The sequence below is a fragment of the Ylistrum balloti genome, unplaced genomic scaffold (genome assembly GCF_031769215.1).
Source record: "Ylistrum balloti isolate Yb309-2 unplaced genomic scaffold, AGI_CSIRO_Ybal_v1 Utg369928, whole genome shotgun sequence".
Lineage (NCBI taxonomy): Eukaryota > Metazoa > Mollusca > Bivalvia > Pectinida > Pectinidae > Ylistrum > Ylistrum balloti.
In genome coordinates, this window is record NW_026782042.1 from 780,089 (window position 1) to 798,636 (window position 18,548).

General features: G+C 33.6%; 1 protein-coding gene across 1 annotated transcript; it reads right to left on the bottom strand.

Annotated features, from left to right (window-relative positions):
- Positions 1-149: 149 nt before the first annotated feature.
- Positions 150-18,348, bottom strand: LOC132547014 (serine/arginine-rich splicing factor 7-like). Its single transcript, XM_060210747.1, has 5 exons — positions 18,330-18,348; positions 14,622-14,909; positions 13,622-13,789; positions 5,820-6,005; positions 150-3,769 (listed from the first exon to the last, which is right to left on the bottom strand). Exons 2-5 carry the CDS (start codon positions 14,894-14,896, stop codon positions 3,331-3,333), a joined length of 1,068 nt encoding a protein of 355 aa, XP_060066730.1. The 5' UTR covers positions 14,897-14,909; positions 18,330-18,348; the 3' UTR covers positions 150-3,330.
- Positions 18,349-18,548: the final 200 nt, after the last annotated feature.

Here is an 18,548-nt window from a genome sequence, read left to right on the forward strand (position 1 = left end):
TACCTTCTGCAAGACCACATCTTTTCAATCTCAACAAGTTCGCAACAGAAATATTAAAGTTGTTGCTGGATTTTCATATGTGCAAGATTGTTCTTCACAACTAGCAGACTGTCTGAAATTCAGTTCTAAATAAAACACTAAAAAGTACATATTGTCTCACATTGTCTTTTATTAGAATATGGCTTATTCATCAACATTTAAAGAAAAACCCAACAATTCCATTAAAATAGATTACAACATTGGTAACAAGATACGATATTAGTTGGATCTCATTATAACTTGAAACTTCTTATGCTTCATTTTTGTGTATCTATACTAAAAAAAAATCCTGCGAAAATATAACGAGTAATGATTAGAATGACCTGCTGTTTTCATCTTTCAGACTGATTAGAGACGGGTTAAATTCATGTGGGGAGCATAAGTCGCCTGATCACTTCAGATATTTGTTATCAAAGTGTTACAGTTGAAACAGGTGCTTTATTCATTTACTGTACTTTGTAAACAATACTGACACTACACTTCATACCTTAGCCACACTATTTAAATGTAGTCTCCTGAACGGAATATTATAGGAAAATAGTGAAACGTCATTCTAGCCATATGCAGTTCAATCTTTTACCATACAAAAACAGTTTGTACATCATTTGTGTATATTTGTATATTAAGTGTTAGTCTCCAATGCTGATGACATATCACTTCTACTTGCGATAGATTTGGATGAAAGATTTTAGGATCTACTGCCTGGTTATTCCATATTTAGAAGACATGTGCAGTGGAGGATGTTTTCAAATTTTTATACAGTATTACAGAAATTACAGCAAACATTAGTTATCAAATACACATTCATATTGTGTTAACTCTACAATTTAAAGCCTCAAACCACGAGAAGACAAAGTTATATACATCAGATTCCTAACTCTTCATACATCTGGCTCCAGATTGAACGAGTGTTAGCACAGACTGGAATTGATTTTATATTGAGAACTATGTTTTCAATTTTAGAAAATAATAAGACTGGGTATACGTTAATAAAGGTCTCGTTTTAAAAAAAAAAAATCACATTTCTTCATATAAATTAACAAATTTGACCGTAAGGAATTAGAATCCATAAACCAGATTTTTTCATGTTTAAATGTGATAGATAATGTATTGGTTAAAATATTTCAAGGAAAATATTTGTCTCGCACTCATGGTTAATGACATCATGAATCTAAGAATGAATTTTAGGATCCATTTTTTTTATATTTCTCAAAAAGTCTGGTCTGAGAAGTGATGTGCAAAAATAACAGCATTAATCAGAAGAGAAATATCAATGACCGATTGACTTGGACATAAAGCACACATAACTTCATATCCACAACACGTAACAATGACCACCATGTACTGACTTCAAAATCTGCCCTAAATATTCATCAATACAAATCAAACCATGATACTTCTTAATAAGCAGCAAAGATGACGTCTGAATATGTGATTTTAGTTTGAGTTCATCTGTTTCTGCATAACGACCACAATTTTACACCAAAACATTCAATATTTTATACACCATTTTCTAACGAGAATATCAACTATTGATAAAACAAAAGCACAAATACAGTCAAGCTATATTGTTGTGTGATCATTTGAATAGAAATCCGACATAAAGTTACGGTCAAAAGCAACAGCTGATAGACAACAGTGATATACACTGATCGCTGATATTGGATCAACAATCTACATTGTAACCAAAACCAAGAGGACATTCAGTAGACCCTTGAAAGAGAATGTATTTAATTGATTCATGAACTTATGAGTTTAAACAGATATGTCTATTTCAGTGATTTGATTCTTCACATTTGTGATTCCATGATTTTACCCCTCCAATATGTGATATGATATCTGATATTGCTAAGGTCAAGGGTCAACTGAATGTCCTGAACAAGGTATTATCTATAATCTACAACATTCTGCATGAAGAAGAATATGTGTTAAAATCATATTCTTACAAACCAGAACATCACTGACTAATAATACTCATTAAAAAAAGATAAAAATGAACACAAAAAATATCAAACATTAATCTCGTGTATAATCAAGAATCTTCAAAAGATGTCCATATAACAGTACAAACGGAATTAAATTTACTGTTGTATAAAAACACATTGATTAATTCAATCTTAACTCCTAAAGTCTTCTATTTCATCTCTAATATCAAACTTCAGTCTACCCTTCCTTTTGCCTCATTTGCCAATGCAGATAACACTTCTATGCAGCAAACGTTTCCTAATAAAAAGGTTTTACTCTAAACAGACTAATTGTCCGATACCGTTTGTACTACTAATACAATTGTGTCCTTCTTCTACAGGTGTTACTCTATATAACTGTAGTATTCAATCATTCAGCAAAGAAAAAAAAGATTCCCGATGAATTTCTTTTTTCAAGGAATATTCTGAACAATGATTTGATCCATTCTCAATTTTCTCCATTCCCAATGTAGATGTTCCCAATGTAGAATAATTTAAGTAGTGTTGCTTCATTTGATAATTGTAACCATTACCAGGAACTGTTGATGTGTATGTTCACTATGTTATCATAGCTGAACAAAATTCATGTGTCCTACCACTTACATTAATTTGATTTTACAGGCAGTTTTATTGAGAAGCAGTCAATAAGTTTCATATAACAATTTCTGATTATCAATTATTTTAAAGGCAAATTTAAAAGAAACATTTCATGGGTTTCCTTTTCACGACTTCTGATTGTTAATTATTTTACAGGCAGATTTTTAAAGAAACATTCTAAAAGTTTCATTTCAGGACTCCTGATTAATAATTAGTGTTAACATACAGAACACATTTAAATCACTACTGATTTTCTGATTATGTTTATACATAAGATATGCATTGAAGAACTGTCACAATGCACCTTTGATTAGTAATTACACACAATTCTTAGTTTTAACAATAGATGTCATACAGGCTGACCTATCAAATTTGTTAAATTCAAGAAAACTGTCATAATATCATTCCCTGTAAACCCTCTACTTATTTGCTAAATATTTTATCCACGTGATTCCAGAACTGAAATTAGACATTCCTTATCAAAATTTGTTTGAAAATGAAAGATGAAATATTACATACAAATAGCAAAAATGTATATTCTACTTTTAAAATCTCCTTATTGCAATCACACTCAATTATTAAAATTAAACAGATTTTAGGAATATACACAATTGCCTTGAAAAAAAAAAAAAATTGAAATAAGAGTTTCCTGAAAAAAATGACAAAACCCAGCAGATTATTCTGTTGCAGTCTTGCATGCATTTTATCTGTCAAGATGTCTGTAAACATGTTATTCAGCATCCTCAGCAGTTTCCATGGGGTCGACAATATCTTCATCATCATCTTTCGCCTCTGGACTTCTTGACCTTGACCTTGAATATCTAGGACTATGGCTGACTGATCTTGAATTGTTATCATTAGATTGATCTGGAGATCGTGACCTTTCTTCTTTTGAATGTGACCTTGACCTTTCATCTCTATTGTGTGAACCTGTTCTGTCCTCTCTGGACTGTGACCTTGACCTTACAGGACTTCCATTTGCTTCAATTTCTCTACTGTGTGATCTAGACCTGTTAGATTCTGTGTTCTGCTCTTTCTCTTCTTCCTTTTCTTGTTTATCATGTTGTTGTTTTTCCTTCGCTCTGTCCTCTTTTCTGTCACGATGTTTATCCTCAGGTGTCCTACTCCTGTCCTTTTTCCTCCTCTTTGACCTTGAGTTAGACCTGGACCTATCAATACAAATAATAGATTAATATTAGTTTCCAAAACCATATAAAAAACTGGTTACTGATTATAATTTGCATATTATGATCAACATTTCCATTGTGTCTACACTATTGACATACAGAATACATCAGATTAAATAGTCTACCTGCTTCATGCTGCTTTATTTCATTCTATAACTTACTACTAGATTATCCTGATGTATCACATACCTGTGAAGATTATCTGCTGTTGTATCAGAGTTATATCTACTGTTACATACTTTCATGACTATCTTCTACATAACCTACCACTCTAAGAAATTTTCATCATATCAACTTCGGTATGTACTACCAAATTATTACTAACCCTGCTTATTTCTGTATTGTTTCTCTTCCTGCTAATAGACTTAAAGTTGCTATAAGGACAATGCTTAATACTAGGCTTAATGAATTAATTCAAAATTAAGCTTACTTGCTCCTGCTGTGTATGATCTTCTTCCTATACTTAAGAATCTCCAACTACTTCTAATCAATTATCATTCATTATCAGACATTACTGTGTCTGTTTTTCCTCCTACTCCTATACCTATACCTACTTTTTGTTCATTATCATACTATAGAGCGTACCTGCTCCTACTGTGTCTATTTCTCCTCCTATACGTACTCCTAATCCATTATCATACTATGGAGCGTACCTGCTCCTACTGTGTCTGTTTCTCCTCCTACTCCTATACCTATACCTACTTTTTGTTCATTATCATACTACAGCGCCTACCTGCTCCTACTGTGTCTGTTTCTCCTCCTACTCCTATACCTACTCCTACTCCATTATCATACTATAGAGTCTACCTGCTCCTACTGTGTCTGTTTCTCCTCCTATACGTACTCCTAATCCATTATCATACTATAGAGTGTACCTGCTCCTACTGTGTCTGTTTCTCCTCCTACTCCTATACCTACTCCTAATCCATTATCATACTATAGAGCGTACCTGCTCCTACTGTGTCTGTTTCTCCTCCTACTCCTAAACGTACTCCTAATCCATTATCATACTATGGAGCGTACCTGCTCCTACTCCTATACCTACTCCTACTCCATTATCATACTATAGAGCGTACCTGCTCCTACTGTGTCTGTTTCTCCTCCTATACATAGTCCTAATCCATTATCATACTATAGAGCGTACCTGCTCCTACTGTGTCTGTTTCTCCTCCTACTCCTATACATACTCCTAATCCATTATCATACTATAGAGCGTACCTGCTCCTACTGTGTCTGTTTCCCCTCCTACTCCTATACCTACTCCTAATCCATTATCATACTATAGAGCGTACCTGCTCCTACTGTGTCTGTTTCTCCTCCTACTCCTATACGTACTCCTAATCCATTATCATACTATGGAGCGTACCTGCTCCTACTGTGTCTGTTTCTCCTCCTACTCCTATACCTACTCCTAATCCATTATCATACTATAGAGTGTACCTGCTCCTACTGTGTCTGTTTCTCCTCCTACTCCTATACCTACTCCTAATCCATTATCATACTATAGAGCGTACCTGCTCCTACTGTGTCTGTTTCTCCTCCTACTCCTATATCTACTCCTAATCCATTATCATACTACAGAGCCTACCTGCTCCTACTGTGTCTGTTTCTCCTCCTACTCCTATATCTACTCCTAATCCATTATCATACTATAGAGTCTACCTGCTCCTACTGTGTCTGTTTCTCCTCCTACTCCTATACGTACTCCTAATCCATTATCATACTATAGAGTGTACCTGCTCCTACTGTGTCTGTTTCTCCTCCTACTCCTATACCTACTCCTAATCCATTATCATACTATGGAGCGTACCTGCTCCTACTGTGTCTGTTTCTCCTCCTACTCCTATACCTACTCCTAATCCATTATCATACTATAGAGTGTACCTGCTCCTACTGTGTCTGTTTCTCCTCCTACTCCTATACCTACTCCTAATCCATTATCATACTATGGAGCGTACCTGCTCCTACTGTGTCTGTTTCTCCTCCTACTCCTATACGTACTCCTAATCCATAATCATACTATAGAGCGTACCTGCTCCTACTGTGTCTGTTTCTCCTCCTACTCCTACTCCTTGACCTACGCCTGCTCCTACTCTCACTTCTGCTCTTTCTTCTGCTACGACTTCTGCTTCTTCTTGAACGCCGAGAGCGGTCTCTTGACCTTGATCTTGACCTTGAACGGGACCTTGATCTACTTCGTCGTCTACTATAGCGCTCTCTGAAATATTGTACCAAAAAATCAGTTCTACATACTAGATATTTCAAGTAGATTATCAGAGAAGAAACTACAAAACAAACTACATATATATATGTAATAGAAAATCAACTGTTTTCAATGAAAAAAACATTTACATGTATCACAAAAAATATTTGCAAACAAAATCAAAGCAACTCTGATGTGTAGCCACGTCTTCGAAAAATTAAAAGATAAAAATAAAATCGCCTAACAACCCCATACAGGAATATGTCTGGATATTAAGCTCCCTTTCAAGTAAAATCTTCCACCGTTACACTCACCAGGAATTTGCATACTGATTTTAAATGTCTTAATCAAAAGCAAATGATTCCTTAGGTAGAGATAGGTACAGGAAATAAGGAATTGGTATTAGGATAAATGAGACAAAATCAATATAAATTGCTATCCTCTTTATCTGATTCAGCTCTCAACAAAATAAACAAATGTGAGAAACAAAAATGAAACAAAATCTGCAATTTTTTTAACATAAATTAAAATGCCCTGTATTATCCTGATGTCATTAAAGCTACTTGAAGATAAAATAACGGGTTCTGGTTAAATAGAAATTAATCATGCTGAACTTCGTTCTATTTATACACACAACCTTACAGAGGCAACGGTGACATCTACAAAATAAGAAATATTGTGGGGAAAAAATGTCCATTTGATTGTTCTGAAACTTAACAAACAGGTAATTTATGACAATATATATAAAGACTGAAAACAAACAAATCTAACATTAAGTAATTTGTTTTTATCTTGGAAAAATAAAAGTCTCGACATTTTCTCTGTGGGTATTTTTTTTTAATGGCAATTATATACAACACATTGATCAAAGCTGAAATCTATCTTCAGTAGTCATAAAAAAATGCATTTTGTATATCAAAAAGAAATAATAAAACAAGTATAATACGAAGCCCTTCATCAGTTCATATAAGAAACTGGTCAGTATTGTGAAGGAGCATTGGTGTGATATGTCTGGTGTGATGTTTTGACAACACTCCTTGATACATACCTGGCCACATGACTTGTTAGTGCCCAAGTCAAGCACTATCACATGTATCTATATCTTTACAAAACAGCCTTTTGGTTCCCCCACCATCAGGCAACCAATCACAGGGCTCCACCATACAACCAATCACTGCGTTCCACCAACACGGAGACAACCAATCACAACCAAGGGGTCAATATTCAATTTTTTATCCTTCACCACATGACCTCATCACACCATGTGAGCACTCGATCTCATTCAATTTACCATTACTGTGTGAAAAGCGTTTAAATTAGTCAGGAATCTGCTTCTCGTGGTTGAATATAAAACAAACAAAGGTAATAAATTGATACAAACAGTATAGGAAGGCCTATTGTTATATCTTCATCTGTATCTATGATACAAGCTAACTGTATCTGTCATTATAATTAGCAATTTAATCTGTTAAATAGCATAAATGTCTTTTCAAAAACTTCTAAGAATCTTCATCAAAATTAAAAATTGCAGTTGCCTCCATTGGTTTGGTCATTGTTTGGATGTTGATTTGCCTCCTCTAGAGAAAAACAAGTCAATAAACCTGCCAACCTGGCACAAACAACTACACTGTGTATATCTGTACAAAACATGTATAAGTCATTACTCCCTGCACTTTACAGCTTAATCAAAATAATGTTTGTAAATTGACATGTTCCACAGACAAAGCACAACAATGTGGAGCATGCAATGTCTACCTCTGAAATAAGGGAAGATACTGAAAATTGACCCCTTATCATCTTCCGTTCTGGCCAACGAGAGCGATTTAAGTGTCTTCAATATGTTGTAAAAAAACCCAATACAAATTAAGGTAGCATTTCTAATTTGCAAAAATCAGACAAACTTTACAATACTGTACACCCTTCAATATTGTTTGACATTCATGCACATCGAAGCATGGAGAAACTATGGCCTTTTTGAAGACTTGAAAGGCAATTCCAGAAAAGGTTAATTAAACCAAGTGAAAATAACACTTTTTGCAGTTTTTATCTTGCAATTATGTTGACAAAGTTCAGACCTAAATCTTCAGACATGTAAACAATTCTAAACAAGAATAAATCATTGACAAAGAAAGTTGTATATATAGGTTCATCAGCAGGAATATATCATTGTGCAGAAACAATTTTTTTATCATTAAATCATTGAATGAACTTGAAATTTGACCTTTGACTCTGAAAAGGAATTAAATGGAAGTGCTTTGACAACCTTAATTGAATTGAAGCATGAATTTGACTATGAATCTTTCGTAAGGTTTGTGCAATGCTATCTCTTATCACATTTGTACTACACTATCAAACAGATATCATCATGCAGAGGATTTGATGTTAAGCATTAAAACACAACACTTGGTAAAGGATAGGAACATTTGTATAGGTTTTGGTTTATATAATTCATCTGATGGAATTGAGAATTAGTAAGAGATGTCCAATCAAACAGCAGGTTATAAATCCAAGAATTCTCACCAAAATTTAGGATCACAAGAGCGTCTATAAGCACTATTGACAATGGCTTACAGAAATTAAGAAGTTGAAAAAGTTCCATTCAGTAAGAGATCAGAACATCCTATTTGTAGAATTACTGCCAATTTTTCATTGAAAACTCTTTGGTCATTGTGACAAAAATTGGTCTATACATATTTCATCAATACAAGACAAATAGAAATAACAGTTGAGAATGCCTTTGACAGCCAATCAAACAGCAAGTCAGATTATACACAAAGATATCATGGATTCTGAGTCAACATGAAACATGACCTGTAAGAATCCATTTTTCATACATGTCCCTTCTCTACCCCACCTTAAAAAAAAAACATGAGCTAGAAGTCTGCTTCCCAATACGTGGCCACACTTATTTTCTGTTGATATCCATACCTGATCTCCGACGTACAAATTAATTGTGGGTCATTTTCAAAATATCTGATTTCTGGTTCTGCTACATAAAGATCTATTTAGTTTTTTTCACCTGTATACCACCCTTGAAGTATATTAAATCTGTAGTTAGTTCTAGACTTTGTAAGAATGACTGATGACAGGAAACTAATCTTTGTCAGGCAACCCTTTTGACTGTGATTGTGTCACAAGCCATTACTTTATATAAAATGAAATTCCCTTGAAAAGTTGTGAAAGCTCACATGAGAATTAGCCATAATTTGTACATGGCCATACACAAACAAACCACATTTCAGAGTACAGTGTATAGAAATCAATGAAAGCAAACATTGAAATTTGATCTTATTTCCTTAGAATACATTAAATATAATAAGAAATCATTTCAACTTTTTAAAGTTTTGCTGATACAGAAGACCTGTGTCATTTTTATTTCAGTGGTTAGTATTCATAATCTTTGGAGCATTATCTGTAATGAAATTTTTTTGGGGTAAAATGTGGCATAAAAATTACATGCATAAATTTGGAGTTTTATACAAACTGTTATGATATTAATCTTTTATCTGCTGTCAGTTAAGTAAAACAGGTGTCACTGAAGCTGTCATGTACTTTATGATATTAAAGCATGATCTCTCAGATACAAAACTGAAAGTGTTGTTATACAAACTGCTACCTAAGTGATTAGTTCACAACAACACAACAAAGGAACACCACCTGTAGGAGTGTAAAAATTGTACAAGTCGACCCCTGGGTCAACCATACAGTGTCAAATTATAGACAAAAGTGGGTTCTTCTTCATGAAAGAAAAAGCAATGAAAGGAGAACTTTGAAACTGGATTTTTGATGCATTTTTGTCTTTAAAAAAAGTTTTGAAAATAATTTTTACACTCCTGATCTGATTTCATACACATAATACACTGTAGTACCATGTTTAAGTATGACAAGTAACAGCTTGAAATAAAATATTTTCTAGTGGAACTGATTAGCCTTTTAATTTGACAGTTAACACAAGGTGGAGATGCTACAAACTAAAACGTAGGAAAATGAGCAGACATCTCCATCTTTTATTTCCAGGACAGTTGGTCAGAAACAAAGAGATAAGGGAGGTAATCTGAAAGTGTCACTACTATAAGCAAAAGAAGTGCAATGATATCTCCATCATGGTGTTAATAACAAGTGATAGGGAAAAATATTAAAGAAACCAATAAATATAATAAACCCTGTACAAGAAAAACCACATTCCATGCGTTATAAGTATCAATATGGCCAATGTATAGGACAAATTATCAAAAATATTCATGACGATTCTGACTTTGACCTTAGAATACTGCAACACAAACTATTAGACGTATTGTTGTAATTGACTTTTGCATTAAAGCTTTAAATCACCTATGAAGTGAATATATGAAATGCAGATATGGCAGGACTAACATGGATAAAGCTGTCCAACAAGAAAAGCAGTAACACTGTCCGACATGAAAGGCAGGGGCTTAAGACAAAATGAATATGGGTAACAATAAGTAAGTCCCAACCTGAAAAGAAAAGGCTTGGGTGTAAGACAGGACAAACATGGGTAACACTCCTTTCCCTCATAACTAAGGACAAATATCATTTCTGAATAGGGAATTCATCAGGTCATGGTTGAATTGGAGTGATTCAGGTAGATAGGAGTTACTTCCATGTGTTATATTGTGATTTTATCTAATGATTTCATTTGTGTATTTTGTCTTGTAACACAGTGATGTTATGTGTGAGAAAGAACATAAGGTGGCTCTTGCCTGATGTCCAACCCCTTTGCAACATATGTATTTATATATCAATAAAATTGTTGAAAACTGAAATCGAACAATTCTTACATGGATGACTGATGGCATCACCAGCCTTTATTTTGTTTTTCATTTAATGAATTTGTATGTCTGCCATTCATATTAGTACCAGCACAGGATAAAATGTCTCTGGGAAATCAGTCACATGTAAAGATACCACAGAAACATGCACTGTGTAATACCTGGTATCTATTATATGAGGAATCATTTCATCCTAATAACTGTTTAGTACTGTGCTCGTGACCTCATAGCTAAGACTTTGAATAAACACTCATGTCTATAACCTTTTTATCTGTACTACTACATGTATATACACATTAATGCATTTCATAATAAAGACACAGTGAATGAAAAGGACTGCTATGACTTATTAAGTTCAATTAAGACCAAAGATATGGATTTTATAAAACATGCTTAACTTTACAAGGTCAAAAGATGATGCTTTCAATAAACACCATGACTAAGGAGACTGTATGTTAACTGCAAAAAAAACCCAGCCCAAACAAAAGTTTATCTTGATCAACATGCACTGACCACCAAGAAAGAAACTCAACTACATTTGTAATAAGTATTAGGCTCCCTATTTCAATTTCATTCATCCTTACATTAGAAATAATATGAAAAAGAGGACTTAATAGAAGTTGTATTTACTAGCAATGAGTCTTACACTACTGAACTGCAACTAACCACTTCATAATAAACATAGTTTTCATAAATGTCATAATCAGCTTGTGTTAGGGCCAATTTTAAAAACGAAGACATTTTCGGAGTCAAATTAGATTTTAACAGCAAAAAGAATGGTCTTGATTGTGATCAATATTAAGAAAAACTAAGGTTGACACGCAACTATCTCTGTATAAATATCTTATTACACAACAAATGTTTCCCATTTCAAAATTTCATATCCTGTGCATTTTCCCTGTACAAAATTTGTTCAAATTACATAACCATCTTTACGTAACTATCCGCTTTGTATTTTAATTTGGGAAATCTAAAATATCAACATTTCTAATAATTTACCGTTTTCGGCGTTCCACATTGACAAGTTCCTCTAACCACTTGAGTCTCTAAAAATTGTAATGATGTTTACTATATAAAAGACCTTTCTGTTCAGACTGCATGTGAAGTTACCATTTTTCAGTTGATTAGAAGACAGATTTTTCTAACATTTACCACATTACATTGATTTTTTCATACTTAGGCTACAGACTACAGCTCAGTATTGAAGACAGGTAACAAACTTACCAGCTAATAATTGTACCTTGATGTTCAAAATCTAAAACTTTGATTACAAGTGCAAAGCCTGTTTAGACCCAACTGATCATACCGGGTACTTAGCAGTTACTACATATATTTAAACATATTAATTTTGATACATGAAACGAGCTTGGACCTGTAGTCGTAACCAGAGACCTAAACATGTTGGGCTTCTAGTGGAACCAAATTGGTTTAGCACTATAAATACCGTCAAACAATATCAAGGAATAAGTCTGAAACACTCCCAAGTCTTTCAAACCAGTGCTGTCAGTGATATTTGGCTAGAAAATGCATCAATGACATCCCTTAGTTTTCTTCATCAGATATTTTTTTCCTGTACAAGCTAAATAACAGGTCTGACTGGAATGTTAAAGTTTGTGGTTTGCACACAAAAATGCATTGAAAGACAGGATGTGGTTATAAAAGTTGCAGAATATCCTATTGCTACACTGTATTTGAAAAACTGTGACCCAGTATCATCCCTTTCTTGTTTTTTTTATACTGCATCATTACAGAAATATTCTGAGATCATTATGTAAGATTATTAGCCTGTAGAATATATATATATCAGTGTTAGTATTCTAATTATTGGCAGAGAAACATGTCAGTCTTCATACAGTGGTGTCCTAGACAAATTTTAATGAGAAAAAGATACTTATGATACTTTTATGGTTAATTTGTTAAAAAGCAATTTTTGTATTTTTACCAAATAATGTGGCTGATACTGGACTATGTGAAAATAAAAACAATATCTGACCAGACTGAAGTAAGCTATAACCACCTACTGGTGTCTATATAATTCACATCTATAGGTCTACATATTGAATTACATTACAAGCATTCTAAGGAAATGAGAATTTCTAAACTGAATTTTTATCTGGAAAACGAATTGCAAAAAATGAAATAGTTTTTTTCCACATTATAATTAACTATCATTGTTGTGGCCAGAATCTGATTTAATTTTCCATGGTTTGAATTTGTATCAATTAATATGATAAATAAGAGTTCCGAGATCAAAAATCATACAAAACAAATTGGTCCTGGAGATAATTGGGTGTTTTTTTTCAGCGATAAAAAAAATTCTGTGAATATGATTAGTGGACCAAATGTATAAAAGATTTTGGAGTTGATGACACCACTTGCTTAGTGTTCAATTATAAAATTAAAATTACTTTTATCAAATAAGAATTCCATTTTGTGTTTGGAAGCTGACATGTTTGTTAGTTAGATTGTTAGTACATGCTTGTACAATAGATATATAACACTGAGAGTATCATGCTATAGGACAGCAGTAATATCATCAATATTTTAAACTATTTATAAACTGCTTATAAATGCTGCTCAGCATATTTTAGTTGTCAAGCAATTGATCTAAGATCTTTACTCTTGACTGGTCTATTAGTGTGTGTGTGTGTTTTTTTAAGGGATATAACATGTTACTTTCTTTAACATTCACATGAATTATATCCTTTCAGAAGACTGAATGAAAATGTAATTTTAAGAATGAAGATGGGAGGTAATATGTTTGAGTTTATGCTGTTCTACTGACCACTGTACAATGAGTTCTGACCACCATCTGTCCAGTGTGTCTCCACATTTTTTTACCTGCTATTGTTTCGTCTTCTTTGTCTCCATATCTCTATACAATCTCGTGAGAAGTGGCCTTTCTCTCCACATGTATAACATCTCAAGTTAGGGTCAAAGCCACGACTTCGTCTCCCACGGGTTCGTGGACGTGCAAATGAACAACGCACCCTTCCTCCACACATTGTTCTGCAAAATTTCAAATACATGTATAAGCAAACTGAAACTTAACAAATGAGAATATCTCGGATCAATACAAACACAATGTAATTATTTCCATTTCAGGTTCAATTGATCAATCTAAGTAATTACATACATATCTCCTATTGATGTTCTGAACAATCAAAGTGATGATGTTTCTCTTCCGACTTAGACATTGACCAGGTATATACATAACTCAATGGGAATAGTGAATATGAGATGATGTCCACTTTTGCCAAGACTAATTTACAGTAAACTTTCAGTCAGAACAAACAATATTAAAATATTGGTGAACTTTTTTGAGTTATACAGATCATAATTGTGAAAATAAAACTTGAGCTCAAAAGATCAGAATGGACACCATGCATCCAAAATCAGGTTGTATTGATCATTTGCTTGTCAAATGCAAAGAAATCACACTATATCAATGCTAATTATGCGACATGCATAATTGGAAGAATCGGTTGCTTACAACCTTCTTCCTGCAGCGATGTGAAAAGTGACCACATTGAGTCAGTACTAATACAATGTCTCTATCATCAGTTAGGCATACAATGGAATTGAAGATAAAACAAGAATAGAAAGTGTTTGAACTGTTTCTAGAAAGAAAATAATAGTTTTTCATGAAAAAAAAAAAAAAATACATTTTAACAAAGTGCCTTGTGAATTTGATTGAACTTCTAGAATTTATGCTTATGCATAATCTAAAACCACTATATTCTAAACAATTTACTTTCTTAATTTCCCAAATAAAATTGTTTTTTTGAATGAATAATTCAAGTAACAATAACAGTAAACTGAACACTAATTTACCACTTACTTGCCATCCATTTCCCGTATAGCTCTTTCTGCATCCTCCTTGTACCTGTAGACAATAAATGCAAAACAGGGAGGATTTCTAGCCACCCACACCTCCATTATAGGACCATACTTGTCAAAACATCTTTCTATTTCTCTTTTGGAAGGATCAATGCCCAGGTCTGATACATGGACACGGAAGCCATCATCAGGAGTTGGGCTGCGACTGTCATAACTGTCACTTCGACTTCTCCGATTACGGCCATAACTTCTGCTTCGTGATCTTGACCTTCCCATGGTGGACTACACTCTGCAGAAAACAGAAAAGACATATATGTTGTCATTTTCACCACAGATGGTTCAGCCACGATGTGTTGAAATAAACAGATAGTACTTCAGCATTACTATCATATATAATACAATATGCCTGACTGTATCACCATACAAGGGTCATGAACAACATGTAACTATCAGTAACTCCAAAAGAACAAAACAATAGGCCCAATGGACCTGCATCAATCATCTGGTATTCAATATTTTTATAAATATATCAAGTGACATTCCAATCCTTTGTTAATGTGAAGCTGTATGAAGATTATAACAAATTTTACTCTCTTGACTTAAATTATTAATATTGCCCGAAGTAATTTCCTTTCACAATCTTTCTTGTTCATCATTCCAGAAATCAATGAACCATATATTATAATTTCAAAACTTTTGGTTGATCACAAGTTGTTCACTTCATTAAGTTGAGACCAGTTCAGCCAGGCCAGATAGAAAATCATTGGTGTAAAACATTTCAAACACTATATATCAATTCCTCCAAGATGTAACATACCATATCAGTGTCTAAAACTGACTTTGAATTTTCCATAGACCATTGTTCTACAGAAAATTGAAATTTCATGGCCAAAGTCATTATTTCACAGATGTTATCTTAAGAGACCCAGTGCTGTTTATACTTTTAACTTCTTCTAACGAGATTTTTCACTTTGTAAAGGCGACAAAATGCCATATAATCCAAAAAAGAGAAGTCATGTTTGGTTACAGTATAAGTGTTTCTAAACTTATGGCTAAGATTTCGTAGTTGAGATAACAATAGTTATTTCATCGCAGTGACCCTCCCGACTTCATTGGTTCACCCTCATAATACTGCAACATATCGGCCATTTTTGCAATACTGTGTCATGCAAACACTTGTGTCTTTCTATTGTTAATCAATCTGATGCTTGAATTCAATCTCAATTACAAGACAATCACAACATGAGCAACTCTTCTACTTCGGGCTCTCAGATTTCTGGACTTTTGTCAGAATATATTGGGACAGGTTTGCTTACATTTACATATGATTTGATATGGAAAAAAACAAAATACCAAAAATATTGTGCGTACACCATGCATACATCATGCATATATTGTGCCTACATTGTGCACACATATGCACTATACAGTATCTTGCATATAATTGTGCGATAGGATCACACGTTTTGTGCAGTTTGGTAAAAAAGTTTGGCATATTACGGATTGAAAATTAAATGGAAACTTGTGTAGTAATTACTAAATTGCGTTCATAGGAATATTAAAACTGTTGTACTCATCTATATTTAGAAAATAAATAAACCCTATCCCACACTTATCTATAAGTCATTTCTAAATTTATGATGACCACGATAGAATCGGACTTTTGTGCAATAGAGCCGCACAACATACACACAAAAGTGTGATAGCTTACTTTGTCCAGTGTTCCTATTGTGCATACATCGTTCACACATTGCACAATGTATCACATCACATTTGTAGCACTTTTACTTTTATAATCCTTGCTAGTATTTGTTTGGTGTAGCTGATTCATATATGTTTTGTAGTAACTGAAACCGCTACATTTAAAAGCAATTGGTATGGTACAGAAAATAGTCTGGTTTGTACATGTTTTGGCTAACTAGACGGACATCATCAGAACACCAGCATAGATATTTACATAACTAAGATTAGAACTACTGCTCAACCATGACATAATTACAGTTGTCTTTATCACCTGGTAGTGACATTACTGTATAATGTATAGAATTATCATGATGTACTATAACATTTATCTTTATCATATTGTTATGACAACACAGTAGCAATATGTATAGTTTTCTGTACCACACCAATTGTTGGAATCATATGGTTATGACAACACAGTAGCAATATGTATAGTTTTTCGTACCACACCAATTGTTGGAATCATATGGTTATGACAACACAGTAGCAATATGTATAGTTTTTCGTACCACACCAATTGTTGGAATCATATGGTTATGACAACACAGTAGCAATATGTATAGTTTTTTGTACCACACCAATTGTTGGAATCATATGGTTATGACAACACAGTAGCAATATGTATAGTTTTTTGTACCACACCAATTGTTGGAATCATATGGTTATGACAACACAGTAGCAATATGTATAGTTTTTTGTACCACACCAATTGTTGGAATCATATGGTTATGACAACACAGTAGCAATATGTATAGTTTTTTGTACCACACCAATTGTTGGAATCATATGGTTATGACAACACAGTAGCAATATGTATAGTTTTTTGTACCACACCAATTGTTGGAATGTTCAATCCACTAAAAAAGGTAAATACAATTCAAAGCAATCATCAACTGAATTCTACTCAGTAAACCTGACAATTATGGATACCAATACTACTAACACTATCACTAGAATGTAAAACAAGAAAGTGGCTCATATTCAAGCATTACAAATTTGTATGTAAACTCTGCCAATGAAAATTAACTGTATTGCAATTTCAATATGAATGAGATGTAATTTTAACCTTAGCTATGTAAATATTTATACCAGTTCTGATGTTTGCTTGCCGAAACAATCAAACCATTAATGAAACCATGGAATCCAGCTATGTCAACACAGCCATGTACTGTGCCTGGGAGTTTTTATTGATGATAATATACCTGATTATTTAAATTCTAAATCATAGTGATATGATGATTCCAAAGGGAACATCAATGCCCATCTATAAACAAGGTTTTCCATAAGAGGCGGTCGTCGGCCAATTTAACCGGCTACTTTGATCATTTGGCCGCCTACACCAATCCAGTTGCATAATTATGTTCCGTACACGACTACACGTACACGGCAGGCCAGCCTCCTACTTTCACTACACAGCCTGCTACTAACAAAATTATGGAAAACCATGTATAAGTATACATAGTTCTTATCAAGACGTAAATAGAGATAAAATTGGATAATTCTTTCTGTCCTAATTTGAGGATGGAATGAGCATCATAGAATTAGAGCTTGGAAAATAAGAGGTCGCAGTCGGCACAATAACGTCATACAGGAGCTTATCATCAGCCTCTTATGTTATTTGGAGTTATAAAGACTATTCTCTATCTTTTGAAGTGTTCCAGTATATGAACAGTATTTTTTAAAATTTCAAACCTGTAACAAACGATACATGTAGCTTTTAGTTAAGGCGTGATTACTTAAGTTTTTATATTTGCCTACATGATCCTATGTTTATTGTACATTTAACAGGATTTGGCATGGCATTTTTTCCATTATCCATTTTATACAGGAGGTTGGTGGCCAATGCATCCTTCATATATTTTGAAAGCGATTAATAGTTACAAGTTACATAATGTAGAATTTAAAAGCATGACAATGATGTGTACAACAGTGCTGCATGCAGAGTTTCTCAACCACGGTAAGTTACCTGCCACCTCCCGCTGTCGAAAATCGATGTAGCATCCAGACGCTTACACATAAAAGCCACATCACCATGAAAAGTAAACGTTGGTCGGACGTAGATCAAATATCGAAAACACGAGAACTAAAAAAAAATAGAATTAGGTTAGATAATAAAATTAAGTTGTGTTAAATCTTAATGTAAAATACTGAGATTGTATCTACTTTGTCTGAAAACGCCATTCAA

Coding starts and splice junctions, on each gene's coding strand:
- LOC132547014 (XM_060210747.1), bottom strand. CDS start 14,896: ATGGGAAGGTCAAGATCACGAAGCAGAAGTTATGGCCGTAATCGGAGA. Junction 13,790..14,621: donor ATACGGGAAATGGATGGCAA/GTAAGTGGTAAA, acceptor GAAATTTTGCAG/AACAATGTGTGGAGGAAGGG. Junction 3,770..5,819: donor AACAGACACAGTAGGAGCAG/GTACGCTCTATA, acceptor TTGTATTGATAG/GTCCAGGTCTAACTCAAGGT.